Source organism: Gallinula chloropus, assembly GCF_964237585.1.
Source record: "Gallinula chloropus genome assembly, chromosome: 10".
In the NCBI taxonomy this organism is placed as follows: Eukaryota; Metazoa; Chordata; class Aves; order Gruiformes; family Rallidae; genus Gallinula; species Gallinula chloropus.
Window position 1 is genome coordinate 21,802,824 of NC_140095.1, and position 27,421 is coordinate 21,830,244.

The window sequence follows — 27,421 nt, forward strand, 5'->3', positions numbered from 1 at the left end:
GCGTCGCTCAGCACGCTGCCAGGAATCGCAAACACGCGGGGCTGAGGCTGCTCAACAGCCTTTGGGGCAAGAGTCCTTCCTGCCTGAAATATTGGATTTCTCCGCCATGTGTTTTCTGTGTCATTAAAATAAAGAGCAGCGATGTAAATATAGGGCTGGGAATTTGGAAATGCACTATTTATAACACGTGGCATTGCTGTATTTTAGGCACCTTTTATCTCAGAATTAAAACCGATCCCAAACATTGTTTCACGCCAGTCACGAAGGTAAGGTGAAGTACCAGGATTAGGCTTGTGTTAGGATGAATCCCAATCCCTTCTGCTTGCTTCCCAAAATGTCCCCTCAGCAGAACCCTCCCACATCTCCCAGCAGAGCATTCAGTTCAGCACCCTGTCCATCCTCAACCCATTCCCACCCCCTGGGACAACGGAACGGCTTGGCGCTTTTAGGGATTTATTTATTTTTTAAATAAGTATTATTGAGCTTTTTAGAGATTCCTGATCCCTGTTCGGGCTTTTCTCCAGCAAGCTCACAGGCACTTGGTGGCAAAAGGCTGCCCTAGAAAACACGATGTAGTGATACAGATACAGAAGGAGTGGCAGCGGCCTGAGCCCTGAAGACAGACACACTCATATTAAAATTTTATGTGTTAATTAGAGAGTGGCTGCGCTGGATATAAAGCAATCCCAGGCTACACTTTATGGGTAGCAAAGGTGGAACCAAACTGTCTTTTAAGCACGTGTTAAAACTGTGAACTTGTGGATCAGGCGCATGTTTTTGTTCAGAGAGCCAGATGCCGTCACAGGGCGGGTTGGGCATCCTGGGCTGGTCACGCTGAGGCCTGGAGGTCTCCCCTGTGCTGCAAACATGGTCAAGACCAGCTGGATGCTTCTGTGTGCGCACACACATTTTAGATGAGGGGTTTATCCCTGCACTCGGTGCTGCTGAGGGGTCCTAGGTAAGAAGAAATGGCCATGGGCCCCCGGCTGCTCTGCAGTCAGTGGATACACAGGCGAGGGGCGCAGAGATGCCACCATCGTGCCTGTCAGCTCTCCCAAACACCAACCGCAAGGCTCCTGTGAATTTCTTACTACCCGAGGGTGTTAAAATAGAGAAAGAATCGAGAGATTTTGTTGTAGTTTGGGGGAGAAACCAGCCGTGTGGGCCTCTGGGACTGACAGGCCGCCGAACGGTGGCACCCCAACCGCAGAAGGGAGCCAGCGGCTCAGGAGGCGCTCGGGCCGCTGCTTCCCACCGGCCCCCAGTCAGGTGTTTTGTAGCTCCCCCGGCACGCTGCTGCCCCTCAAACCCCGTGTGTCCTAATCAGGCGACTACCGCGGGAGGAGGAGGGAATAAACCAACAAGGCCTTTATTTTCTGAAAGACACGGGCACCCTACGACGGCCCCAAGCCCGAGGGGACCCCGTGAGAGGGAGCGCGGGGCTGAGGCGAGACCAGGCGCCGCCATTCCCGCGCGCCGCCCCGCTGAGGCGAAGGACACCGGGCGCCACCGCCCCCCCCCCGCCCACAGCCGCGACCACCACCAGCCGCCCCGCCCCGGGCGCGCTCCCGCGCCTGCGCGGTGCTGCCCGGCAGTAGTCTCGCGAGAGGTTCCCCCCTCCACCACCACCTCCTCTCAGCGCTGCGCTCGGCGGCGGCCCGACGGGATCTTTCGAGAAGTCCCCCCGCCCCGAGGAGGCAGCGCCCGCCGCGCATTTAAACGGGCCGAGCCGCTGGGCCTCAGGCGCCTCCGTCTTTCCCTCCCTCCCGTCGCAGCGATGTCGGTGGTGGGCATCGACTTGGGTTTCCAGAGCTGCTATGTGGCCGTGGCCCGCGCCGGCGGCATCGAGACCATCGCCAATGAGTACAGCGACCGCAGCACGCCGTGAGTGGGGCTCGGGGCGGGCCGCGCCGCTTTCCCGCCGCCGCCGCCGGGCTGGGGAGCGGTGCCGGGGCGGCGGCCTCCCTCCCGCTGACGGGAAGGCGCCCGCCGGGCCTGGTCGCGTCCCGGGGCAGCCTCGGGGCGCTGCTGGGGGTCCGGGGGGGATGCGGTGGGCTTTCCCTTCCCCCCCTAGCCTCGCAGCGGGTCGGGGGGAGCGGGCTGAGGGCGCAGGGAGAGCGCGGCTCCTGCGCGGTGGGCGCTGGGGCGTCCCGCAGGCCCCTCCGCGCGCCTTGGCTGCGTGCTGGGGCGGCCACTTTGTCCTCCCTGCTGCGGGGCGCAGCTCGCCCTGTGGCGAGCGTGAGGCGCTGGGGCGAGGGAAGAGGCAGCCGTGGCCTTGGCTGCGGGAGGCCGCGGCCTCGCAGGGTATCGGCGCACCTGTGGGTGTCCCCCGGCGCGGCCGGGCCCAGGGCGGGGGTGACGGCGGCGGCTGCCGCTTGGCTCTGCGCGGGCGCCTTGGCCTGGGCCGGGTCAGGGCGCAGGGAAGCCGCTTAGCAGCCCTTCCGCCAGCCTGGGCATTGCCTCACCCGGCGTGGGCTCGGGCTTGCTTCGCGTGTGGGCCGGCACACCGGCAGGGCTCGGGGAAGCGGGATGTGCACGGGCACTGCAGCAGCAGCCGCCGGCTCTCCTGGGTCGGTGTAACCTGCTGGTGAGCTTGGTCTTGACATGTGTTCCTCTCTGCAGTCTGTACGGTATATTTATCCTCACACAGCTTCTACAAATAGGCCTCCCAGCACATTCCTCAGGAAGAGTGTGTACTGCCTGCTTCTAGTCAGAAACTGCCTAAGAAAGGTAGGGATAGCTGGGATGAAACTCCTCAGGCTGAATTGCCAGGTAAAGGTGGAAAAGGGACTTCCCCTGCAACCGATCTGTTTGGAAAGCTGTCCTAAAAGTATTTCTACAGCCTACTATATGTTGTAGCATAGCTTTAGGTAGATACTAAAGTATATAGCTGTCTTAATGAGACAACTGTGTTGTCTTAGTGTTGTTTTGGGTGTTTTATGATTCCTCACATCTGATTAAAAAGACCAGAGGCATAAAATGACCTTGTTGCTCACTAGACAGTGCCTCAGTTCTGTTTGCCTGCTGATTTCTCCAAGCAATGTGTAAGTGGAGAGGAAACTTTCGATTCACACGTGCTAAAGACTAATCTTTTAAGTATTATCAGTGAAAGTTTAAGGGCTAGATGTGCTATAAAAATAAAGAATTTTAAAGCAGTCTTCTGGTAGCTCTGTGTATCTAGCCCTGGAGGAGTTGGAGTTAAGCTCCTATCTATTTGAGATACGAACACAAGTCTCACCGAGTGGAGGAGATTAGCTATATAAAATAGCTGACACAATGCATCTTTCAGGCAGTAATTGTTGTAAGAGGCTGAAGTGAAATTGGAGAAAAATTAACGTAATGAAAATTAAATTTTAGCAGGACTTAATCGCCAAGTACAGTTCTGAGGCAGTGCAGGAACCCACTCTGAAAGCAAACACAGCTATTAAAAGAAATGCTTAATGATTTTAAAGTGTCTGTCTTGGAAACAGCCTGGTTCAAAAAGCCAGTGCTGAGCATTTCCTTACAGTGAGGTCTGGGGAGAGTCATGCAAGGTGTTGTGATGGGTTTCCTCAGGCACTGGCTCGTGGTCAGGGTGAAGCAGGGTGTTTTCTATGATGACAGGCACGTTCTGGGAAGGATTAGTAGATTTGTGTTGCTGTAGTCATTTGTATTGGTGAAGTAAACTGCACTGAATACGTTGTGTGCAGTTCAGTGGCACAGGTGGCATTCTGCTTCCAGCTCTGCACTTGGGATTGTGCCAGAATCCTCTAAAATTCAAACTTGTGCCTTCAAAACCAGCGTAAAACCTGTTGTTCTCTTAATATGATAGTCTTAAAATGGCAAAATGGTAGAAAGAAAGCTTGTAAAAATGTGAGGAGGTGGGGAAATGTAAGATAGCTTTTTTTTTTGTCTTCATAAAGATAAAGGGATTTGGATTAAGTGGAGTAGTTGTAACTGATCTTATGAAGCTAGTGCTGACTTTCTGTGTAGAGAAATGTGCAGTCAGGGGCAGGAGAGTTCTTCCAAGGAATTGAGAGAGGAAGGGCAGGCAAAGGTGGAGTAGTGATTTCAGGTGTGCTAAGGAAGTTCAAAGCTCTGCTTAGGTTGCTTCATTAGGTCTCTGCTGACCATGGCTGTGATTTGTTTCTCCTTAAAATGCTGTGGTTCACTATTTAACTTCCAGTACACTGTGTGATAGTATAATTTGTATTTAATGCATTAACCCTGGTTCCCATGGTGATCTGGGGAGTGAGACTGGCTGAAAGTTCTTCCTTCTCTCCCTCTTGCCAGTTTAACTTGCCCTTCCACTGGGTCCTTGTGTGGCCCTGATGCTCAGTTGGGAGCCAGGGTTAACTGGGGAGAAGGGTTGGGATGGGCAGAAAGGGAAGGAGCAGAGTGGACCTGTCCCCTCTGTGCAGCCCCTGGGAGAAGTGTTGCTGGTCAGAAAGCCAAGCAGGGGGCAAGCACGCTTAAGAAGAATAAATGCACTTCAAGGATTTATTCTGTGTACAACAAGGAAGCCTGGTTTTTTGATTACTGTGCTGTATTCCTCTAGTGAGATTTGAGATTTTAGTCTGGCAGGTTTGGAGAGTTCTGAATGGGGGCTGATGGCTTGTGACTCCAGCAGTGAAATAGCTGGATTATCTTTTCTTCGTCCAGGAGGAAAGCACCAATTCATGTTCCTATCTTAATTCCTTTCTGGAGACCAGTGTAAATGAATAACTTTCTTCCTGCTTGGGGCTTGTTAGACTTTTGTTCTTTTTAGCTGTATTTTCAGCAGCTCCAGTTCCTTTTGTGTGGGCTCTGACGTCTGCATAGCACAGAGCTTTCTCACTCTTAACTGTTCCCTTGAAAAGTTGTTTCAAACAGTAAGATTCATTCATAACTTAATTCTGTTGCAAGATAGGCTCTAGGGTAGACCTTGTTTCACTTGTGACTTGTTAATGATTGGAAGAAGGTATAAACTAAATGTAATTATTGCTCTTGTCTTCAATGTTGGTTTTAACAGTTTCTGTTAGGATCAATTCTAAACCTCAGGCTGGGTTGGAATTGGTTTCTTGTGGCAACCCTATGGCATAACCCTGCTGTAAAGCAGCTTCTTGACCATAGTGAGCAGCTTAGTTGTACTCTGGGTGTGCTGTGTGAATAGAAAAGATCAGCTTGACTAATAGCATTTTCTCCCCCTGCTAAGTTTACCTCAGTGCTATGAGGAACATGGATTAGAGGGTTGAATTTAACTTTGTTAGGGCTTCTTCAGTTTAAATATATGAATCAAGAGGCTTAATGGGCCTAGGAATTTCTCCAAAAGGAGGATTTTGCATCTCTCTGACCTGCAAGCTATCACAAAGCAGTTTCTAATGAAGTATGACTTTCCATAATTGCATTATTTCTGTGAGTACAGAGGAAACCCATAAACCCAATCTTTCTCAGCAGGTTTTGCCTGCCTGCTCTTGAAGGGCTTGCTTTAACACTGAAGAGCTTAGCATTCAGTACAGACATGTAGGAATGATTTTTCTTTGTATATGACTCACCCTGTGTATTTCTAGTGAATGGATGAATATTTGTTTCTTGTACTACTAGCTAATGCCTTATCTTTGAGTGGCTTAGGTAATTGAGATAAGGATGTCTACCCAATTATAACTTAGGTGTAAAACTTGAAGTAGGATGAGTAAATCTTGGGTTTAGTACTGCCCTGCAGTGAGGAGCATTGCTGTTTTACCTTGGAGTGCCTGTCATGCTCAGAATAGTCCCTGTATATATTGCAGTGAGTGAGGAACTTTCTTAATGGACCAAATGCTGATTAAAATATCTCCAGTCTAATGTTACTGACACTCTTTAACACAAAGATACACTATGCAGCTCTACCAATCACTAACTGGAACACTTTATTCTCATTATAGATCATGTATAGCCTTTGGACCCAAGAATCGCTCTATTGGCGCTGCAGCTAAAAGTCAGGTGAGCCTCTAGCTTGGGGAAAAGCAACTCCAGTAGTCAAAAATCAGATTAGCCCAGTGTAAATTTTATCAGTGAAGATGACAAATGTCTGCTCTGGCTCCCTAGTGTCTCCATAGCTGTAACGAACAGCTGAATGGAGCTCAGCTGTTCAGCATGTAATGTTGCTTTGTCATCTTGGAGAGAAGTCTGAGGGTTAATAGTTGGATGTGATGAAATGTCCAACAAACCCTTGGCCTCTTAAGAAATTCTGATAAATACTATTTTTTAGGTTGAAAATGTAAATTCTAAACCTGAGCAGTAGAGTTTTGTCCTCCTGTAGCTCGTTCCAATTCATGTGCATTATGACAGCTTTTCATTATGGGTTACATTCTATTGAATTCCATTAAGTGCCTAACTCTGTCAGAAAGGGGACATATTTGACTATATATATTTATACAGATACTCAGGTTGTATTTAAACCACAAAGAATTAAGAAAGCATCTTAAACATTCTTGGTCATACTTTGAGTTTCTGTTGGTGTAGGTAGGTAAATGTGATATAAGAACTGAGAAGTTAAGCTGATTTGGGTCCTGCTGTAACGTATCTTGTGTTGCTGTGAAACCCCTATAAAATATGATTTTTTTTGAAGTCCTCTACAGGAAGTGACTATGCAAACACTTGTATTTTCTTAGCTAAAATACCTAGAGATGTGTGAAGATTCATTATCTAGAATACAAAAATGACTGGACACAACCATGTTATTCAAGAACAGAAGAACTGTACTAGAACTAAATACAGATGTTTTTTCTGGAATTGAGTGTCTGCTTAGCTTAAAGAAATTCATTGATACAGAGATCCAGTAGAGATGAGGTATGTCCTTACAGAAAATCAAAACCAGGTTACTTAGGAAATAGATGCTTGACTGAGCCTGAATCACAGGTAAATGTTATATGGTACAGTGCTTGTCTGCTTTGTCAGTTACTGTGGGGTTTTTAGTATGTGTCTTACTCTAATATAAATGCAAGAAAACTTGTTTCATTCTTTCTACATAAAAAAGTTAGAATGACTTGTCACTTCTACATTTACACTGATCTCTGCTGTTAATAAAAGACAGCCTACCTTTTGTCAGTGAAATCAAGCTGACAGCATCATCTTGGGGGCCCTCCTGACTTTTTAAAACTTCATGACAAGGTCCTTGAGCTGTTTTATGAGAATATCTGTGTGTTGACAGTCACGTGCATGTGATGAACCTGAACTGGAGTTTACATCAATCTGCTTGTTCTCTTTGGCTAAATTGCTGGCTGTGGAGCAGTAGGGTGGTAGGACACAGGTAAATGAAAAGACACTTTGTTAACTTTGTGTCCTACATGTACACAATGAAAACTGAGTGCTACTGTAATGATTATTTTGTAGAGTCCTGGATCAGTTTTCTAGCATATTCTTTTTTAAATCTCAAATTCTTGTTGGTTACCTGAGCAGTTGGAGGGAAGCTGTCTTCTAGCAACTGCCCTGATAGAAATGAGAAAAATACTCTGGCAAGGGAAGCATGAGAACAAAACTCTTGTCTTCTGTCTGAAATTCAGATGTTCCTCTGACATGCCTGTATTAAAGATTTCTTTTCCTCTAGGTTATTTCAAATGCAAAGAATACAGTACAAAGTTTTAAAAGATTTCATGGTCGTGCATTCTCAGATCCCTTTGTTCAAGCTGAAAAAGAAAGCCTTGCCTATGAACTTGTCCAGCTGTCAACAGGCTCAACTGGCATCAAGGTGAGTCTGGCATATTTGAGACAGAGCCAGCAGAGGAAACTGATAGTCTCCTTTGATACCTTTATTTGGGAGCTGCTTGCTGTAGTTTGTTTGCTTGTGAATGGAAAGTCTTAAATGGGTAATAAAAGACTAATTAAAATGCAGATGGTCTCTCCACATGTTAAGTGAGACTAATTTTTGCACAGTTACATGATTCTTTGCCTTGCAACGCCAGTCCCCCCAAACTGCTCTAGCAGTGCCTCTTTCCCTTCACTCCATGGTACGTACTTAGCTGCTCTCCAGGTATTGCAGGGCTGTGAGAAGTCAACATAGTACTCTATGGTGAAATGGTAAAATGGTAAAAAATTGTCTCTTACAACAGTGGCTGAACTTCCAATTTAGATTTTGGCAACAGCTAATTAACTTACTCCAAAAAAGAGAGGAAGGCATCCAGCCATTGTCTGGATTGACTGGGATTTAAAGCAAACCTGTGTCCAGAGCAGCTTTGTGTGTGTGAATTCTATTCTTGCAGTTGCTGTGCACAAGCTTGGCCGTAAGAAGGATGTATAGAGCTGCATTGCTCTTTAAGCTTGCTTTTAGTGAAGACTCTTTTCTTCAGTGTGCACACCTCCCCTACAGAGAGAGGCTGAGGGAGCTGGGCTAGTCTAGCCTGGAGAAGAGAAGGCTGTGGGGGGACCTCATTGCAGCCTTCCTGTCCCTGAAGGGAGCAGAGGAACAGGAGGGGAATGGGCTTGTTAAAGGGCAGAGACTGGCAGGACAAGGGGGATGGAGTGAAGCTGGAGGAGGGAAGGGTGAGATGAGATATTAGGGGGAAGTTCTTTCCAGAGAGAGTGGTGAGGGGCTGGAACAGGCTGCCCAGAGAGGGGGTGGGTGCCCCATCCCTGGGGGTGTTCAAGGCCAGGTTGGATGGGGCCCTGGGCAACCTTGTGTAGCTCCAGGCCTGGAGGTTGGTGTCCCTGCCTGTGGCAGGGGGTTGGAGCTCTGTGATCCTTGGGGTCCCTCCCAACCCAGCCCAGCCTGTGATTCTATGATTCCTTATGTTTGCAGTGTAATGTGTGTTATGCTGTAGTGTAATGTGTGTGTACACCATTTTTTTTGAAGGCTATGTATATGGAAGAAGAAAGAAACTTTACTATTGAGCAGGTGACAGGAATGCTCCTTACCAAACTAAAAGAGACTGCTGAGAATGCCCTTAAAAAGCCCGTGGTTGACTGTGTTGTTTCTGTAAGTATGTGACAGGAAATGTCTGGAGTACTTGGTTGGTATCAGGCTGTGAAGGTAACAGCATTAAATCGGCCATGAAATGTGTGGCTATTCAGGCATTTGTCTCTTCAGTTTAAGACTGAATCTTGCTGACTCTTTCTTACCAGCTTTGAAGAGGGTTCAGTAAGAGATTGACCTCAGTAATGGCAAAATGTCTGAAGTTGCTGTTTAGCAACATAGTATTTTATGTCTGTCTCTGGTTCTTTGTTCCAAAAGTGAGTGGTTTGTGAGACAGAGTGGGAGAGACTCACAAAATAACTTTGTCTTTAATGTAACATTTCCTTTGCTTCTCCTTACTGCAACACAAAATAAATTTAAAGGATACTTAGCTGTGCTCTGAACAGACTACATTGTGACTGTCTGCTGAAGATAGCTTTACAGATAGCTAACAGTAACATTTACATCAGCTAATAGTAACATTTACTACTACTTGCAGGTTCCTTCCTTCTACACAGACGCAGAAAGGAGATCTGTGATGGATGCTACACAGATTGCTGGTCTCAACTGTCTGAGACTAATAAATGAAACAACTGCAGGTAATACCTTCCTTTTTCCACTTAAATATTGTAGTTTTATTGCATAAAAGGGCTTTTAATCTGTCACTGATCAGTGCCCTCTAGAATTACTACTGGCTGTAAACTTTAAGTAGATTAATTGATCATAAAGCTTGAGCTCTGGTCTGTGTTTTTACTACTTTAGAGGCATAAAGATACTTTTTTTTAAATCTGTGTTCTACTGCTGCTTCCTGTTCTTCCATGTTCCTTTAGCATTGGCAATTCTGTTTGAAGGGAGATCAGTTTCTGTAGCTTGGAAAGCAAGATGAAATGCTGATGCTGTTTGCTGATGTTCCATTTATTAAGGAACGACAAGACTGTCCTAACTATACTCTTGGCTCTGTTTCTGTGTAGTTGCCCTTGCATATGGAATCTATAAGCAAGACCTGCCTGCCTTGGAGGAGAAGCCTCGGAACGTTGTTTTTGTGGATATGGGGCATTCTGCATATCAAGTTTCTGTTTGTGCATTCAACAAAGGAAAACTGAAAGTAAACAACCTGTTATGCATCTGTTTTAATTACCTGTAGAAGTATTCATCAGTACATACATGGCCTGTGACAGGCAAGCTTGCCTGGCTTTACATAAGAACGTCCAGACAGCTCAGTTCTTAAAATTGCACTTTGTCTGGAGTTTGAAGTAGGGCAGGGAGCTAAAGAGCTTTTGAGCAGTACATGGAGGAAGCAAGCATTCCTTAATCAGCAGGCTTTGGCAAAGAATAAAAACCTGGAGTAAATGATCTGTTCAGAAATTACAGTGCTGACTAGCTGCTGCCCTCAGAAAAGACTCTAGCTCAGTCATGAGATGGAGCTTTTGAAAGGAATTACTAAATGGTGTGACAAATATGTTTCAAAATATTGTTACTCTTTACACAAGCACCACAGTGAGTGTTAAAAGTATTCTAAGCTGTGAATGGAAGGTAGGCAGTGTACTTCTAAGTGTACAAACTGTTATGATTTTATTACTATTACAGTATTAAGTTACAAAGATTACTATTTTCCAGCAAATACTAATGTTTCTTAGTTGTCTCTCTAAGATTGCAATCTGGATTTTTGCAGCTCCAGTAACTTTATCAGTTGGAGAAGCACAAATTGTAAAGCATGGGACAGTGAAGTGAAGGCAAGAGTTCTGAGAATGTTTGTTTGTTTGTTAGTTTTGTTGGAGTTATGTCTCCTCTTGTGAGGAAACACAACCTACTAGTTGGTTTCAGATTTCTCCTTTAAACTCTGAGACTATATAAGTACAGGAGGGATGGGTTTGAGTATAGAACAGAGCACTGGACAGCAAGGCAGTTAAAACAGGGTAGAGACCAAACCTAGTCTGAGGTGTAATGAGAGTAACATGAATACTTCACTGATTTCTATTCCTAAAACAAAATACTTGAGACAGTATGCTTAAAGAGTAAAATAGGCTGAGGTGGATGAGCTAGAGATGTTCTCTGCAGTTAATTCCCTCATCAGACATGAACCCCTATTTTCAAGAGTTAACAGTATATATTCCCTTCATGTTTTATTTTTAGCTTGGTGTAAGCATGTTCCACCCTTGTGAGGCATCCAATATTAAACTGGGTTATGACTCAAACTGACAGTGGCTAAGCAGAGTTTGGGAACTGATGGTCTGCTTGTAGCACAGACTACTGCACAGACTGTGTGGATAAGCCTTGCCCTGTTTCTCTAAAAGCCATCACCTCATTACAGGAAGGCTGGGTGCCCAAGGCTGCTGTCTGACATTTGAGATGGCAGATGTGTTTTCTCCTTGAGCTTGTAACTGCTGTGTGTAAGTGCTGCAGTTTGAGAATTACCATTCACAAAGAGGTCTGACACTTGAGTAGTTGCCAGCATTTGCCTTTGGTAAAGGTGGTTCTTTCTCCAACAGCATTTGGAATGTGTCTAGTATTGGCATAGGATAACCATGGGTTAGAATTGGTAGGCCTTACAAAAGAGAAGGCATCTCTTAGGATGGGTACAACTATCACTGCAGCTACAATCAACATGAACTCAGATGTTAGTGATGTGGTTGCTCTGAAGTATAACTGAATAGCTTAATTCTTGCCAGCAGTGAGATGAGTATGAGATCTAGCTTTGAGGGGGCATGGGGGTTAGACTTCTAGACAAGGCTCACTGGAAGAAATTCCTTACTGGTGATGGCAGGATAAAAAATAACTCCACCAGATTTTTTTCTTTGGTGGCTGTACCAGTATAATTCTTCCTTTGTAGTGATGTTGTGCTCCTTGCTTTGATTTAAAGTGGGGCTGTATTTGAAACAAAGAAATGCTTTGACATTAACTGCTTAGTGGCTTCACTGAGGCGATGCCAAATTGCACTGTTACTGAAGAGTTCAATTTTTTTAAGGTTCTTGCTACATCATTTGATACAACACTTGGAGGCAGGAAGTTTGATGAAAAGTTAGTTGAATACTTTTGTGAAGAATTTGGAAAGAAATATAAACTAGACGTAAAGTCAAAGATTCGTGCCTTGTTGAGGCTACACCAGGAGTGTGAGAAACTGAAAAAACTGATGAGTGCTAACGCCTCTGACCTGCCCCTGAACATAGAATGCTTCATGAATGACATAGATGTCTCTGGAACAATGAACAGGTAATGTTTATACTCTTTCCAAGGTAAGCTTTAGAGTGGCTTTCAGTCAAGGAAGAATCTTGGTTTAAAGTGTCAGTTCTTGGGGCTGGAAGGGGGTGGGAACTGTAGGAACACTGTGTGCAGCGGTGCTGCTCTGATGTTGAGGCTGGTCAGTGGCCTTGGCGTGGGGGTCCCTCAGTGGTGAGAGTGCCAGAGTACTAGAACCAAGATTGTCTGGGTGAACGTGCTGAATGAGCTTAACAGCAGCACTGGTGAGAGAACCCTGCAGTACACACTTCAAATAGCATTCCTCCAATTCTGGCATGCTGTTGTATTTGCAGCATTACCTTGGCTGTGCTATGCTAAAGGTTTATTTGTGGCTTCTTCCAACAGAAGCAAATTCCTAGAGATGTGTGATGGACTCCTTGCGAGAGTAGAGCCGCCCCTCCGCAGTGTGCTGGAGCAAGCCAGTAAGTGTGCATGTCTTGTGTGTTCTGTGTGGAGAATCACAGGGCTGTAGGGGTTGGAAGGGACCCCCAGAGACCGTGGGGTCCCACCCCCTGCCAAAGCAGGGTCCCTAGGACAGGGCACACAGGGCGGTGTCCAGACAGGGCTGGAATCTCTCCAGAGAAGGAGACTCCACACCCCCTGGGCAACCTGTCCCAGGGCTCCCTCACCCTCACTGGGAAGTTCTTCCCCAGATTGGTGGGGAACTCCCTGTGCTCCAACTTGAGCCCATCACCCCTTGTCCTGTCCCCACAGACACTGAGAAGAGGCTGCCCATGTCCCCCTGTGTCCCACCCTTCAGATATTGATACCCATTGATCAGATCCCCTCTCAGGCTTCTTCTCTTCAGGCTGAACAGCCCCAGCTCACTCAGCCTTTCCTCACAGGGGAGATGCTCTAGGCCTTTAATCATCTTGGTAGCCTCCTGGACTTTCTCCAGGAGAGACATCCGTAATGTGCAGTTCCTTTGGGTGTCAGCAGGTGGGTTTAGTGCAGCCAGCAATTCCTTGCCTAGCAGTTTCAAGCTTCTTAACTTATTTTTTGTGTGAGGAAATACTGAAATTCTTACTGCTTAGGAACCTGGAGAACAAGCTTAATGGCTGGTTTAGTGAAACTTTACAGCATCAGCATATTCATGTAAAGTAAAACAATGTGTAACCTATGAAAACTAACACTGGATTCCTTTCTAGAGTTAAAGAAGGAGGATATTTATGCAGTGGAGATAGTTGGTGGTACGACAAGAATCCCTGCAGTAAAAGAGAAGATCAGTAAATTTTTTGGCAAAGAAGTCAGTACAACTTTGAATGCAGATGAGGCTGTTGCACGAGGTTGTGCACTGCAGGTAACAAGGGCTGTTTTTCAGCTGGGAGTGTTTTTATTGAAACCCATGAGTATTGCAGCCAGGGTCCATAAGTAACTTGAAGGATACTTCATGTGTGTCATAGAATGGCTTTGAATAAGCTTCAAGAACATGGTTGGAAGAATAAGAGTAGCAGCTTTAAGTGATTCCTCTATTGTGTCTCTGCCAAATCAGTGGATCAGTGTAGCTTGCTGAAACAAAACATGTTCTGGTTCTGCTGTGGCTGCAAACTAGGAGTCTGGTAAAGCTTATATGCTGCTTTCTCTTCCAAGCTCCTTTGGGGGCCTAGGTTCACCAGGGGAAGCATCTTTTATTACAGCACTAAGCAGTAGCCATGTCACAAATTTGCCAGTAATAATGGGGATGGAAGTAATAGCTTATTAAGGTTCTTGCTGATGGAAATCTGTGTCCCAGGCTGGAATCAGTCACTGTTGAATGACTTAAGCATCTCTTGAATGCACCTTACTTTTGCTCTGATCCCTCACTTCTGTAACTACATATTAAACACTTGGAGCTAGTAAATTCAGTGGTGTGGACTAGCTATTAGGATCTTCTTAAGAGAGAACTTTGTGTTGTGGTATGCAAAAGGCCAGGTATTCAGGTCACTCTAAAAAGTAACTGTAACTGAGTTTTTCTGATACTTTAAGTCAGCACTAAAGACACTTCAGGAGCCTAATGATAGCAAACCAACCTGATGTCTCTCAAACTTAACCTGTTCACTCAGAGTGGAAATACCTGACAGCTTCCTGAAAAGTACACACCAGCTTCCAGTGCTTATTGTGTAGGTCCCAAGACCATCAGTATTAGTCTTCCTTGACCCAGAGTAAATCTAGTTACTAAGTAGTATGAATAGCTACTTACTGAATGAAACTACTGTCCCTGTGAAGTCTGACTGTGTAATCTGACTCTTGTGCTCTTCCAGTGTGCTATTTTGTCCCCGGCTTTCAAAGTGAGAGAGTTTTCTATCACAGATTTGATACTGTATCCTATTTCTTTACGATGGAATTCACCAGCAGAGGAAGGGTTAAGGTAAACAAGTTCAATCTTCTTGCATGCTTACATACAGCTTAAAACTAAACGATGGCACTTCTTTAGAACAGTGCCCACATAATTCAAGCTTTGATATTTTTTCTAAGATAATGATAGTAGAAAACAAGCAAGGATGGGTGGCAGCTTGGTACATCTTTATATGGCTGTTGGGCTTTTACCTAAAAGATTAGGACTCTCTTCTTACTGCTTGAAGAGTATCTAGAAACGTTTTGTTGAGATGCATTATCTTCCACACTGACCAAATGCCCTGTTTTCTCTTCCAGTGACTGTGAAGTCTTTCCCAAGAACCATGCTGCTCCGTTTTCTAAGGTCCTCACATTCTACAGAAAGGAACCTTTTACTCTTGAGGCGTACTACAGCTCTCCCAAGGAGTTGCCTTATCCAGATCCTGCTATAGGTCAAGACCTTTCTGTAGTTTTAAGCTTTATAAATAGTTTGGAAAGTACAAGCTGCTAAAAATGCTGTAAATAGCAAAATGAGTGCAGTAACACAAAGTCTGTGAACAAGTAGGGCAGACAAAGAGCATCCTGATGTTAATGCAAGCCTGAAAAGGGCATACTAAGACTTGTGCTGTCTCTTCTTGTGATACCAGTGACAGCAGCTTTGACAGCATAGTGTAGAGAGCTTCTAGCATTGCTGAGTAAAAGTAAATTGTTTGGCTTGGGTGGGATTTGATATCCTCTGAGTGTATTGCAGTGATCTGTCAGCATCAGTCAGGTTTTACTTTACCCTCAATGATTAAGTTAATCAAACTATGTTTTTTCTCTCTGGGATTGTTTAGCTCACTTCTTGGTTCAGAAGGTCACTCCTCAAACAGATGGATCCAGTTCAAAAGTGAAAGTCAAAGTTAGAGTAAATATCCACGGTATCTTCAGTGTTTCAAGTGCATCTTTAGTGGAGGTTCATAAATCTGACGAGAATGAAGAGCCTATGGAAACAGATCAGCATGCAAAAGAGGAAGAGGTAATAGACTTCAGATACTCCAATTAGTACTTAATCATGTTTGTATGTTATGCCAGTGACAGGTCTAAAATCAGGACTGTGAGGTGTAAGTGAAATTCTTAATCTTGGAGCTGTTGCTTTCCTCTGCAAAGACTTAGGCAGAGGCTTGTAACTTTGCCTTGAGACTGTACTTTGGTTTTCATTCTGCTTCTTTTGCCTGAAGAATATTAGATGTAAGTGAACTGAAGCAGTGATTTATGTATGCATTGCTTCATATGTCAAACTGGATTTCTGTGTTCCAGAAAATGCAGGTAGACCAGGAAGAGCAGCAGAAGGCTGAAGAACAGCAGCAGGCCCAACCTGAAAATAAAGCTGAGTCTGAAGAGATGGAGGTAACAAACATTTGAGGCTCCTACTTTCTTACAGGCTACTGCTGGAAGTTTCTGGAGGATATGTAGTCTGTGAGAGTATCTGCTGGCCTCTGCCATAGCTCTGGAAGCCAGACTTTATTTGAATATATTGCTTAGCCTGTATTGCAGTGAGAGCTTTAAAAGTAGTTAAGTGGCATGAATCACTGCAGACCTGTCAGGTGGCCTAGTGCTGGGAAAATGGGTGGAATCCTCTTCATGACAGACCTAATCATTTAGGTGTCAGCAATTTAAAGGCTAGAAAAGTGTTCAGCTACAAGCACCATCACCCTGTGGATGTAGTCAGAGTGCCCAGGAAAGGTCAGTAGTTGCATTATCTGACTAGGTAGCAGCCCGAGTGTCAGAATGACATGGTAAGGAGCTCTGAGGTGCACCAACTCAATTTCTCATATTGTGAAACTTGAATACTCAGCTTGAACTGACCAGTGTGTTTACTTTGAATGTTTTTTTCATGCAGACTTCTCAGGGTGACTCAAAAGACAAGAAAGTGGATCAACCACCCCAAGCCAAGAAGGCAAAAGTAAAGACTACTACAGTGGACCTTCCCATTGAGAACCAGCTGGTGTGGCAGATAGGGAAAGACATGCTGAACTTATTCATTGAGAATGAGGTAAATTACACTTGCCCAAGAGAAGAAAATTGCCAGTCAATCTCTGGGAGTTTTGCTATGCTAAGCAGGAAATGGTGATCAGGAAAGGTGAAAAGGGGAAAAAAAAATACAGTATTTAACTGAGGTGAACAGAGCTCCATGGAGCCAAAGCATGATTCCTGTGCAGTGAGTGCTGTAGCTCTCACTGAAGAGGTTCTGCAGAAGGGCTAGTTCACAGGACGACTGTTTCCAAAACTGCTGGTGGTTACAAGGTACTTGATGTTTGCTGCCATCAGGCTGGAGGTGCCTCAGGTGGTGCTGGTTATCCCACCAAAGCTGAAGTTTGTTTTTATTCATGTGCTGTCTTCAGAACAGTTCTGCTAACACAGTATTTCAAAGCCTTTAGTCAAACTGAAGCCCTTGCTAACAAGGTATCTTGCCAGTAAATGTTGAATACTCTAGTTTTTAAGCCAACTAATTTGACAACTTCTTCACAGGGTAAGATGATAATGCAGGATAAGCTAGAGAAGGAGAGGAATGATGCCAAGAATGCTGTGGAAGAATATGTGTATGATATGAGAGACAAACTCTGCGGTATTTATGAGAAATTCGTTAGTGAGGATGTAAGTATTCCTAGCTTGGTTATCTTTTAATATGATTCATTACAATCGACAGCTGCATTTCAATAACACTTGACCTGTATCAGATACCATGTTTACTTAGCCTGTGTTTGCAGACTTCTGGAGAAATAGCTCTGTAACCTCCTTTCTGGCTGTGAAGATCACCTTCAGGTGCAGGCAGATGGTATCCAGGATATGCTGTGTGTTCTCTTCCAAAGCAGTTGCAGTAATTGAGATCATATCAGAGCAGGAGTGCTCAGACTGGAACAGACTAGGAGTGCTTACACAATCATGTGCAGGCAACCTGTTCTATTTTGGCTCTCTGTCAGTAGTTAGGAGTAGTTAAAATCAATAACCCTGCCTAGGAACATGACAGGTGGTGTTAGTTTGAATGGGGGCACCTGTATCTGAACAGGTTGTATAAAACCCTCTTGGAACTGGTATTATTAATTAGCTTTCCCTGCTGTACTAGAGGAAGTTTGGTGTGTAATTAATATAACTAAATTAGATGGCTGCATTCAATGAATCACTCCAAACTGAGTAGATCCCCCCTGGTTATGATGGGAGCTGTGCCATCAGAGTTCCAGGCAGAGTTCTTTCTAAACCTGTGCCCCTTCCAGAACAGTTCCAGGTATTGTTTAATGCCACCTAACAGAGCTCTTACCTCCTGTTGTGTGTGGATTGCTTCAGGATCGTAACAGCTTCACGCTGAAGCTGGAAGATACAGAAAACTGGCTTTATGAGGATGGTGAAGACCAACCCAAACAAATCTACATTGACAAACTCACCGAGTTGAAGGTAAGTGGCTCCTACACCCCCACTGGCATTTGCTGAATCTAGAGAGTTCTGTTCAAGCAGGGAGCTGTCTTGGGTCTGCTGCTTCTGAGATTAGCACTGGTGTAATGAACTGCTTTTAAAAGCAGTTTGTCTGAGGAGCACATCTCCAGGAGGTCTGTAACAGTATGGGGTTGAGGGAGACTTGGTCCCTCCTGTAAGCAGAGGGACAAGTCAATGTTCCAGGGAGGTTGGGAATGTTGATGTGCCCTGTCAAGGCTTGCAGGATGTTATTGTGATGCTGCCTGGTTTTTGATGGCTGTTGTACTTTGTTTCAGACTCTGGGTCAGCCCATCCAGGCACGATTTCAAGAATCAGAAGAAAGACCAAAAGCATTTGAGGACCTGGGGAAGCAAATCCAACAGTACATGAAAACTGTTCATGCATTCAAAGCAAAGGTATTGCCATTCTTAACTCCAGGCAAATGCAAGGAGGTGGTACAGCTATCTTCTGAATTTTAAGTAACCTCCTCTAAACAAAAAGCTGGTGCAATGTCCTGGCTAGCTTCTGAGCTTTTCCTCCTGGAGAGGAGAATAGCATCAGTGGTAGAACTGAAGTTCTCTGGTTGGAGCTGTGTGTGATCACCTTCACTGCTCTGATAATTTGAAGAGCCTTTGAGCTCAATGGGCTTTCTTTAGTATTTTGAAGCCAGTCACTTGAAGAAATAAGCATGTGCTTCAGATGTGGAAAGAGTTAACAGCTACCCCTCTGGCTGTTCCAGGATGAACAGTATGACCACCTAGATGAAGCAGATGTAGCAAAAGTGGAGAAGAGCGCGAATGAAGCGATGGAGTGGATGAACAACAAGCTTAACCTTCAGAACAAGAGGAGTCTGACTTTGGACCCAGTTATAAAAGCTAAAGAGATACAAGCCAAGACTAAAGTAAGTCTTGTTGAAATACAGCAAGTTATGCAGGATTGTTCTGAGAGCTTCTTGGTCTAATTGTGTTTAAGAAAACTGAGGTGAGAAATGTGTGATAGCAGGGCAGAGATTGGGTGTGAGTTGTGTGAGCAGCTCTCAGCCCCCAGCTGTGTGTGGGGTGCTCAGAAGTTAATTTGAGCAGCTCTTGGTAGTTAAAACAGTTTCTAACAGTGTTTTATTTCTCTACTCTTTAGGAATTGACAAGTATCTGTAATCCTATAGTCACAAAACCAAAACCCAAGGTTGAACTCCCCAAGGAGGAGCAGAAACCCCCTGAGCCCAACGGACCTGTGGAAGGTGAGGGTGAAGCCAGTGCTGGGGCCCAGGCCCCTGACCAGGGCACTGCTGCCCCTGCCCCTGAGAAGAAGCTTCCTGAAATGGACATTGACTGAATTCCAGCACCTGTTTATATCATGGCAAACTACAATAAAGCTTTAAGTTGTCGACTTTGTATGTTCTGAATACAAATTGAAGCAAGTGGATACCACCACACTCTGAGGAATGTCTGGAGAGGTTTGTTCAATGCTTTGAGTCAGAACACTTAGGTAGCTAACTCCTCAGTCAAATAAGCAGTGCTGCTTGCCTTTAGGAGTGTAGGTAGGAGTTCTGGTATTCTTATTAAAACTTAAAAGAGCTGATTCTCTGCCCTTAATCTCTTGTGTGAGTTGATCTTACTGCACACTCAGTCACCAAGACTTTCTTGGCCCTGCCTGTGGGGGTTACAACAGCCTTGTGCCAGCCTGGTGAGAAAAGGGCAGAGGGGGTTTCTGCCAGCACCTTGATCTGAGTTATCCTGGTCTCACCCTTTTAGCATTAACACACTACCTTACCTTTGTTTGGATCTGTGCTTGAGCAGCTCCTACTTCCAGAGTGTTTGTGAGGTGGAGCTGGCACTGTCACTGTCCTCTCAGGGTGGGCAGCTCAGAAAGCAGCCCCTGGGGCTCCCCATGTGGCAGTGTGTTCCTGGCAAACTCCCTGGGGACTTAGGCCATGGAACCTTTTTCCCTCCCTCTAGTTAAATGAGCTGTCTGGAGGAAGAATGAATACTTGTATTCAGCTGCCTGCTCTGATAGTTGATTCTGAGCTGCTCCTGACTGTGCAGGGGTTATTCTTGCTTCTACAAGGCTTTCATTTGGAATGCTGGGGCTTTGGGTTTGTTTTTTCTTTGGGGAAAAGAGAGGCTGGACATCGTTGGCAGGTTTATTTCCCCTCTGAGCTCTAGCTAATGACTTGCATTTGGTACCAACTGTCATTAAACTTGCAAACATTCGTTTGTCTGTGTTAAAACCCAAAGCTGAACACACCCCCACCCTCCCCCCGTGCCGATATTGCAAGGAATAAACGCCCTGGCTTCTCCCGCCTGGCCTGCTGCCGCTGTTGATTGCCGGGGGGCGCTGGGGCAGGCGCAGGAGTACCTGCTGCTCCCTGAGCCCGGCCCTGTCGGGGTGCAGCCGGGCCTCCTGGGCACCACGTTCATTGGTAGCGCTAATGGATGCTGGGGAGGGGGGTGTCTGCCCCTGCCGAGAGCACGGCGCAGGGGGCGGCCGGCGGCAGCGCTGCCCGCGGTGGGGGTCGCTGCCCGGCTGCGGGGCAGCTCCGCGGGGAAACCCGCCCCGCGCTGCCCGGGCTGGGCCGCGGCCCCGGGCCCTCGGCCAGGCGCTGCCGTCCCTCCCGGGCGCTGGGGGCGCTGTGGCGGCCGGTGCCGGCGACGGCGGAGCGGGGCCGGGCCGCCGCCTCGCCCCGGCAACCGATCCGCTCCTCTCCCCTGGCCGCGTCTGCCCGGCCGCGCTGCGAGGGGCCGGGCCGGGCCCCGCCTCGCCGTCCCACGGGCCGCGCTCAACTGACCGGTGAGCCGGGCCGGGCCGGGCCGCGGGTGGCGGTGGGCAGCGCTGGGCCTCTGGGCTGCGGAGCGCCGGGCGGGCCGGGCCCTGCCGCTCTCCCCAGCGGGGCAGCCCGAAGCCCCGGCCGCACGGCTCGGCCCCTCTCGCGGGGCCGCCTGGCTCGGGCGCGGCTTTGCCCGCCGCCTCCCGTGCGGGGGCGCGGCCCCGCGCCGCTGGCTCGGAAGGGCCGCGGCAGGCAGCGGCCTCCCCGGCTGGCGGGGGGAAGCGGCTGGTCAGGACCCGACCCGGCTCTGGGGGGCTCGTACCGGGCTCCCGCCTTGGTCCCGGCCCCCCGGGAGCCGCGGCGGTCCCGGCTTGTGAGCCGGCGAGGCCGCAGACAGGGCCTGTGAGGCGAGGCGAGCTCCGGCGTGTGCCTGCGGCCGTGGAGGGCCCGTTACAGCGCTGGGCGCGGGCACGCCGAGGGGCTCCAACCCCGCTGGGTGTGTGTTTGGCTGCAGGCGGCCCCGGCGCCCTTCGCAGACGCGGCGTCAGGAGGAGTCGGGGACCCGCAGCTGCCCCGGAGGGACGCGGAGGGCTCGGCTCTGGCCCTGCTAACGCGGCACCTGCAGCTTCCCCGCCGCGCAGCTGCCGATAAAAGGTAACCCCGGGCTTCATCTCCCGCAATCCAGAGCCAGCGCGGTTCGGGGTTACATCCCCTTGGTACCTGGGTGGCATCTGAAGCTTCTTACCCCTGTTTTCAGTAGCTTTGGCCATAGCTGGGGCTGTTGCTTGTTTGTTTTACATCACTGGGGGAGAGATACCGTTGCTAATGCCTTTTTCTTGGGTTTTTGGGGGTCTGTTTTCCCTTTCAATCAGTGAAACATCCCTGTTGGGGTGTTCAGCTGGCTTTGCCCCCTTACAGCTGCCTTTAGCCACTGACACAGTTTGCTTTTCGACTCAGTGTTCTGCTCAGGGGGCATTTCCATTTCATAAAGCTATCAATATTTTTTCAACCTGTGAAAACCCTTTAATTATATTTTACATTGGTTTATATCAGCTGCTTGGGGCTCTAAACCTTAGTGTGGGATAAGAAGGATGTCCTGGGTTGTTAATCTGAAGAGGTGGCTGTAACTCAGTTGATCGTGTAGAATGGTTTTAACTCCACAGAAAGTGTAAATGTCTTCAGAAGACAAAGAAGCTCAGGAGGATGAGCTGCTGGCTTTGGCCAGCATTTACGATGAAGATGAGTTTAAGAGAGCAGAGTCTGCCCAAGGAGGAGAAACAAGAATTTGCCTGGAGTTGCCTGAAAACTTCAAAATCGTTGTGAGTGGTGAGTTGAGATGTTCTGTGTTCTCCCAGGGCTGGGGTTTCCCCAGCTGACTTTCTGGTATGTACTGGGATGGTTCCTGCTCTGGCAACCTGTGGGAACGCAGCCCTGACCCACCCCACGCTGTGCTTGTGGTCTCCTGGGGTTTATCTGCATCCTCACACATGTAACTGTAAAATTAGAGATGAGTAATAGTCTCACTTTGGAATAATTAAGCTCACTTGGGTTTTTTTTTCTTTCCCTTGAGGGATAAATCTTCCCAGGTTCCTGGTTTGTGCAGGAACTGGTATTTCCCAGTACTGGTGTTTGCTGTGAGGTGTTACTGCACTGAGAGAAGCTGTGTTATTCTGGGGTGGAATACATCTCTTTAAGCTCAGAAGTGTGTCAGATGAAGAGAGCTGTACTGAGGGCTGGCAGAGCAGTTGCAGTTCGTGAGTTGGAATTTCTCCTGTTGCCTTTTGAACTGTCTCACATCTCTTGGATTCCCCAGAAAGCCTGCAGAACAACGGCTTCGAATACACCGTGTGCTTCCTGCCTCCCCTGGTGCTGAATTTTGAGCTCCCTCCAGACTACCCGTCAGCCTCCCCGCCAGCATTTACCCTCAGTGGGAAATGGCTCTCCCAAGCCCAGGTTTGCAAAGCCTTTTAACAGAGCTCTTGTGCTCCTGAGTCAGTGCACAAGTAACAGCGCTCTGGGAGATGTCAGTGGAGTAGATGGAAGTGAAATTGAGGCATAAATGATTATGTTGCTCTCCCAGTTGGCCCTTCTTGGGTTTCCTGCTTGTTTTCATTTGGTCACCATCTGAGGAGCAAGAGCTTGTGCTATTTTCATATGCATTTTACATATAAAACCTCCAGAATCTGAAATCTGACTGTGTGCTAAGTGGGACCATGGGGGAGGAAACCAGTGTGGAGTCATCAGAACTTACCTCTGAAATCATCTCTTTCTCCTCTAGCTCAGTGCTCTGTGCAAGCACTTGGACAACGTGTGGGAAGAGAATCGGGGCTGCGTGGTGCTGTTTGCCTGGATGCAGTTTCTGAAGGAGGAGACGCTGAGCTACCTGAATATTTCCTCCCCGTACGAGCTCAAGATGTGTCATCAAGGGAGTGGGCAGAGCAGGGCGTCCCCTCTGGATGCTGAGAAGGATGGTGGGGGTGCAGCAGGCTCTGCAGCAGCTGGAGAAGAAATCATCGACGCGAGAGCTGTGCAGGATGTGGAGTCGTTATCCAGCCTGATCAGGGAAATCTTGGACTTCGACCAGGCTCAGAGGAGAAAGTGCTTTAACAGCAAGATGTACTTGTGCAATATCTGCTTCTGTGAGAAGCTGGGCAGCGACTGTATGTACTTCTCAGAGTGCAGCCACGTGTACTGCAGGGCCTGCCTGAAGGACTACTTTGAAATACTCATCAGGGATGGGCAGGTCCACTGCCTCAACTGCCCGGAACCCAAGTGTTCTTCTGTTGCTACTCCTGGCCAGGTAATGCAGTGTGCAGGCTGCAGTGTGCAGGCACTGGTGGTAGAGTTCTGCTAACTTACCAGTACTTACAGAAGATGAGGTGCAGCTTTTCATGGTGAGCATCCTGACCGTGCCTGGGGATGGGCTTTTCCATGCTCAGAGCCACGTGGAGGCATCCCAGTTAAAGCATGGGAGGTGTTTCCCCACTGTGTCAGTACTGGGATTGGTCAGAGGCCTGACTTAACATCCCATCACCTTTGACACAGCGAGCTGTTCATTTAGCTGTGACTAGAGTAGCATCCTAGGAGTAATTCCCCGACCCCTTGGAGAACACACACTGGATTCATCCCAGCTGTAGGTACTTTTTTCACTGACTTTCTGCGGAAGGCAGTGTGCCCAGGACCTCAGATGCATGTCCCCTCTCTCCCATCTTTGCTCAGGTTAAAGAGCTGGTTGAGGAGCAGCTGTTTGCGCGCTACGACCGGCTCCTCCTGCAGTCCAGCCTGGACCTGATGGCAGACGTGGTGTACTGCCCCCGCCCGGGCTGCCAGACCCCGGTCATGCAGGAGCCGGGCTGCACCATGGGCATCTGCTCCTGCTGCAACTACGCCTTCTGCACCCTCTGCAAGATGACTTACCACGGGGTGTCCCCCTGCAAGGTCACCGCAGGTGAGGCGCCGGGCTGAGGCCTGTGGGGGAGGCTGAGGAAGGAAACTCGGCACCACCTGAGTTCTCCCAAGCTTGGACAGACTCATTTGGGGTCAGGCTGTTGCTGGCAGTCGTAGAGTATTCCTTTGATCACAGAATCACAGAATCTTAGGGGTTGGAAGGGACCTCAAGAGATCACTGGGTCCAACCCCCCTGCCAAAGCAGGCTCCCTATCTCATATTACACAGATAAACACTCCACAGATGACACTCCACAGCTGGAGAAGCCCCTAAATTGCTGAGTGCCAGATTCTGAGGGGCTGTAGCAGGGGAAGGATCACTTTCTGGTGCCTTTTTTTGACCCTTTCCCATGAATCCCCTAGTTCATGTTTCTGGAGTTGATAATGGGAGTCAGGTGGATGCTTCTGTGTCCCTTTGGCCTCAAAACTACATGACAGAGTTTCAGTAAAAATACTTGCTTTTCAGTTTATTTTACATTGTAGATTTGTTGTAATTCCACTGACCAATCTCTTTTATAATGAAACAATGTGAAACTGTTGAATTTTGAGGTAGAGGGGCTTTAATATTCCCATCTTTTTCTAAGATATCCTAATGTGTTCCTGGCTTTTTAATTAATTAATAATGAACTAACTATTTTCTAAGGTATCCTAATGTGTTCCTGGCTTTTTAATTAATTAGGTTTGTTTCCTGTCAGAGTGCTTGATGCTGTTATTAGCTGGACTTCCTTATGCACTGCATTAGACAAACTGGTTTGGTTTTGGTTTGCTCTGTTCCCCAGAGAAATTAATGGACTTGAGAAATAAATATTTAGAAGCAGATGAGGCAACTAAGAGGTTCTTGGAACAACGCTACGGGAAGCGAGTGATTCAGAAAGCCCTTGAGGAGATGGAGAGCAAAGAGTGGCTGGAGAAGAACTCCAAGTCTTGTCCTTGCTGTGGCACTCACATAGAGGTGAGCACAAGGGGAGAGGCTCAGGGGCCTGCGTAGCTCATGCCAGGAGCAAACATAGATGAAGTCAGTTTGGTATTCAGGCTGGACAGGGGGTTGGTTGTTTTTGGGCTCCAAGATCACCAGGGAAGGGGAATTTCTAAGGAAACAGAGAACTTTCCATTTCTCTGTGCTGTATGGAAGAGGAGGGGATGTTTCTGGCTTGGGGACTTGAGTAAGTACAGCATTGTGCAGCCCCCAGAGCTGAAGAGATCCAGGTTGAACCTGGATCCATATGGATCCCACAGTGTTTTTCCAGCTGCTGCTGTTCTGAACTGCAGCTGGTAAATAAAACCCACTCAGTACAACCAGTTTCCTCTGTGGTCAGTGTCAGAGCCAGCACACAGTTCCCAGTTCTGAAGTGAGAAAACACCAGTTGGGGTGAAAGGTGTTGAGGAGTTGGTGGGGCCTGGGGGATGGTGACCACCCAGGGACACCTGCAGACTGCTGTGACAGGATGTTCTTACTGTTTCTCCTTTCCAGAAACTAGATGGCTGTAACAAAATGACATGTTCTGGCTGCATGCAGTATTTCTGCTGGCTTTGCATGGGTTCCCTCTCCAGGATGAACCCGTACAGGCACTTCAACGACCCGGCCTCCCCGTGCTTCAACAGGTATGTGGGTGTTTCTGAGTGTTTCTCTTACCCCGTGTCACCGACTCTTGGTGTTTGATCAGTCTCTCCCTGATTATTCCCACCTTGGCATCTGTAGTTTGAGATGCCCTTTCCCAACTCTTGACGCTCACAAGACCCTGGCACTGCCAATAGGAGAAGCCAGGACTGGTCTGGGACATGGGTTTGCTTTGTAAGAGCTTTGGTTTCAGAATCCTGGAGAGGTCTGGGCCTGTTCCTGATGCTTTTCCTGCCCCTGGCTGAGACAGCCTGGAGTGCAAGGTTTCCTTGGCAGAGCTCGGGTAGGGGCCAGTGAAACACAAGGCTTGGGGCAAGAAACCTCCTCAAAACCTGCAAGCTTGGGTTGTGTCATCACTGTCAGGGTTAAATCGAGTGGCAAAGGGTGCTGCTGCTGTCTGGAGAGGTGGAAGGGCTGGCAGGTCAGAGAGGTGGGACAGCAGCACCCTCTGTCCCTCGGTGTGTTCCAGTGGGATTTGAGCTCAGCTGTGGTGTGTCATCCCTGGGCACACCAGAGCTGTGCTGGATGCTCTGCTCTCTGTTCTGCTGCCTGGCTGACAGCATCAGGAGCTTCTCCCCCTTGTTCACAGCCCTTCTTACTCAGCATTCCCTTTTCTCCCAGCAGGAACATTTTCACTTCCTATTTTCTACACCTTTCCTATTTTTCTTCCTCTGGTGCCTCCTGTTCTTGCTAGTTCAGTGTAACCTCTGCCTCCCCTGACTGAGCTCATTGCTTTACAAACACTTCCCTCCCTCTAGTTCCCCACTTGCCCAGCGCTGTGTTGTCCATGAGGTGGTGAGCTGCTGGGGCAGGCAGGTTTGGCACTGCCAGGGCCCAGCCTGGGCTGGCAGCTCGCTGGGTAACTGATCCTGTGGGTAAGGTTCTCAGGGGTTCTTGGGACTGTGACACCCTCTGGGATAATCTGCACAGGTGCAGAGGAGCTTCTTTTAATGGCCTTGGGGGGCCACAGTGTGAGTGGGTCACGAGACTGAAGACAGGAGTGGAACTTGCTGCTTTTGTATTTTTTATCCCACTTAATTTTCTGGACGTGTTTTCCTCTCTTTGTTGTTCCACACTGATGGAAACTCTGGCTCTTGCAGGTTGTTCCAAGCCATGGACGTTGATGGGGAGTTCTGGGAAGTTGAAGATGAAGACCAGTAGCTTTCTCCAGCGACAGGAGCTGAATAGATCAGAGATGGAGGATGCTTTCCATGTTTGTGTCATGTTTGTTTGCTTTTTGCTTCTGTTACGTGATAGGAGGAGGAGAACTACCCTGCACTGCAGGGTGCTCACACTTCAGAGGCTCTTGCCAAAACCAAAGGAGACCATGTTACCCATCCTGTGATCAGGGTGACCACTGAAGGCCCTAATAATCATATCAATCGTTAAAGACACACACTGCCAGCTGAACCTGGAAAATTCCTGGGCAAAGGAATTCTTGGGAGGTGCCCCCTTTTCAAAAGCAGCAAATAAAAGCCAAGCCCCAAATCACAGAAGTATTGGGGGGGGGGTGGGGTGTGTCCTTCAGGGAGACTGACTTTGCAGGGGTCTTGGCTCATACCCATTGTGGTTTTGGGCTGTTCTCTGGCTGCAGTGCTCTGCAGCTGGTCAGTGGTGCTGTTTGCACAGGGCAGGTTCACTGATACAGGGAATTTCTTCTGTTTTTCAGCAACAGCCTGTTGCTTCTGTAGCACTTCCTGACCTGT

At 47.7% G+C, this 27,421-nt stretch overlaps 2 protein-coding genes across 2 annotated transcripts; both read left to right on the forward strand.

Annotated features, from left to right (window-relative positions):
- The first annotated feature begins 1,639 nt into the window (after nt 1-1,639).
- Nucleotides 1,640-19,273, forward strand: HSPA4 (heat shock protein family A (Hsp70) member 4). Its single transcript, XM_084268851.1, has 19 exons — nt 1,640-1,884; nt 5,883-5,940; nt 7,547-7,687; nt 8,789-8,911; nt 9,387-9,486; nt 9,859-9,992; nt 11,853-12,097; nt 12,470-12,546; nt 13,273-13,424; nt 14,365-14,471; nt 14,756-14,889; nt 15,274-15,455; nt 15,737-15,826; nt 16,320-16,472; nt 16,949-17,074; nt 17,762-17,869; nt 18,184-18,303; nt 18,627-18,788; nt 19,022-19,273. The coding sequence occupies exons 1-19, from the start codon at nt 1,778-1,780 to the stop codon at nt 19,217-19,219; spliced, it is 2,517 nt and encodes an 838-aa protein (XP_084124977.1). The 5' UTR covers nt 1,640-1,777; the 3' UTR covers nt 19,220-19,273.
- A 1,359-nt stretch (nt 19,274-20,632) lies between these two features.
- Nucleotides 20,633-27,195, forward strand: RNF14 (ring finger protein 14). The gene is made up of 9 exons (XM_084268633.1): nt 20,633-20,674; nt 21,166-21,305; nt 21,815-21,977; nt 22,465-22,604; nt 22,930-23,451; nt 23,871-24,099; nt 24,877-25,049; nt 25,569-25,699; nt 26,816-27,195. Exons 3-9 carry the CDS (start codon nt 21,824-21,826, stop codon nt 26,874-26,876), a joined length of 1,410 nt encoding a protein of 469 aa, XP_084124759.1. The 5' UTR covers nt 20,633-20,674; nt 21,166-21,305; nt 21,815-21,823; the 3' UTR covers nt 26,877-27,195.
- Nucleotides 27,196-27,421: the final 226 nt, after the last annotated feature.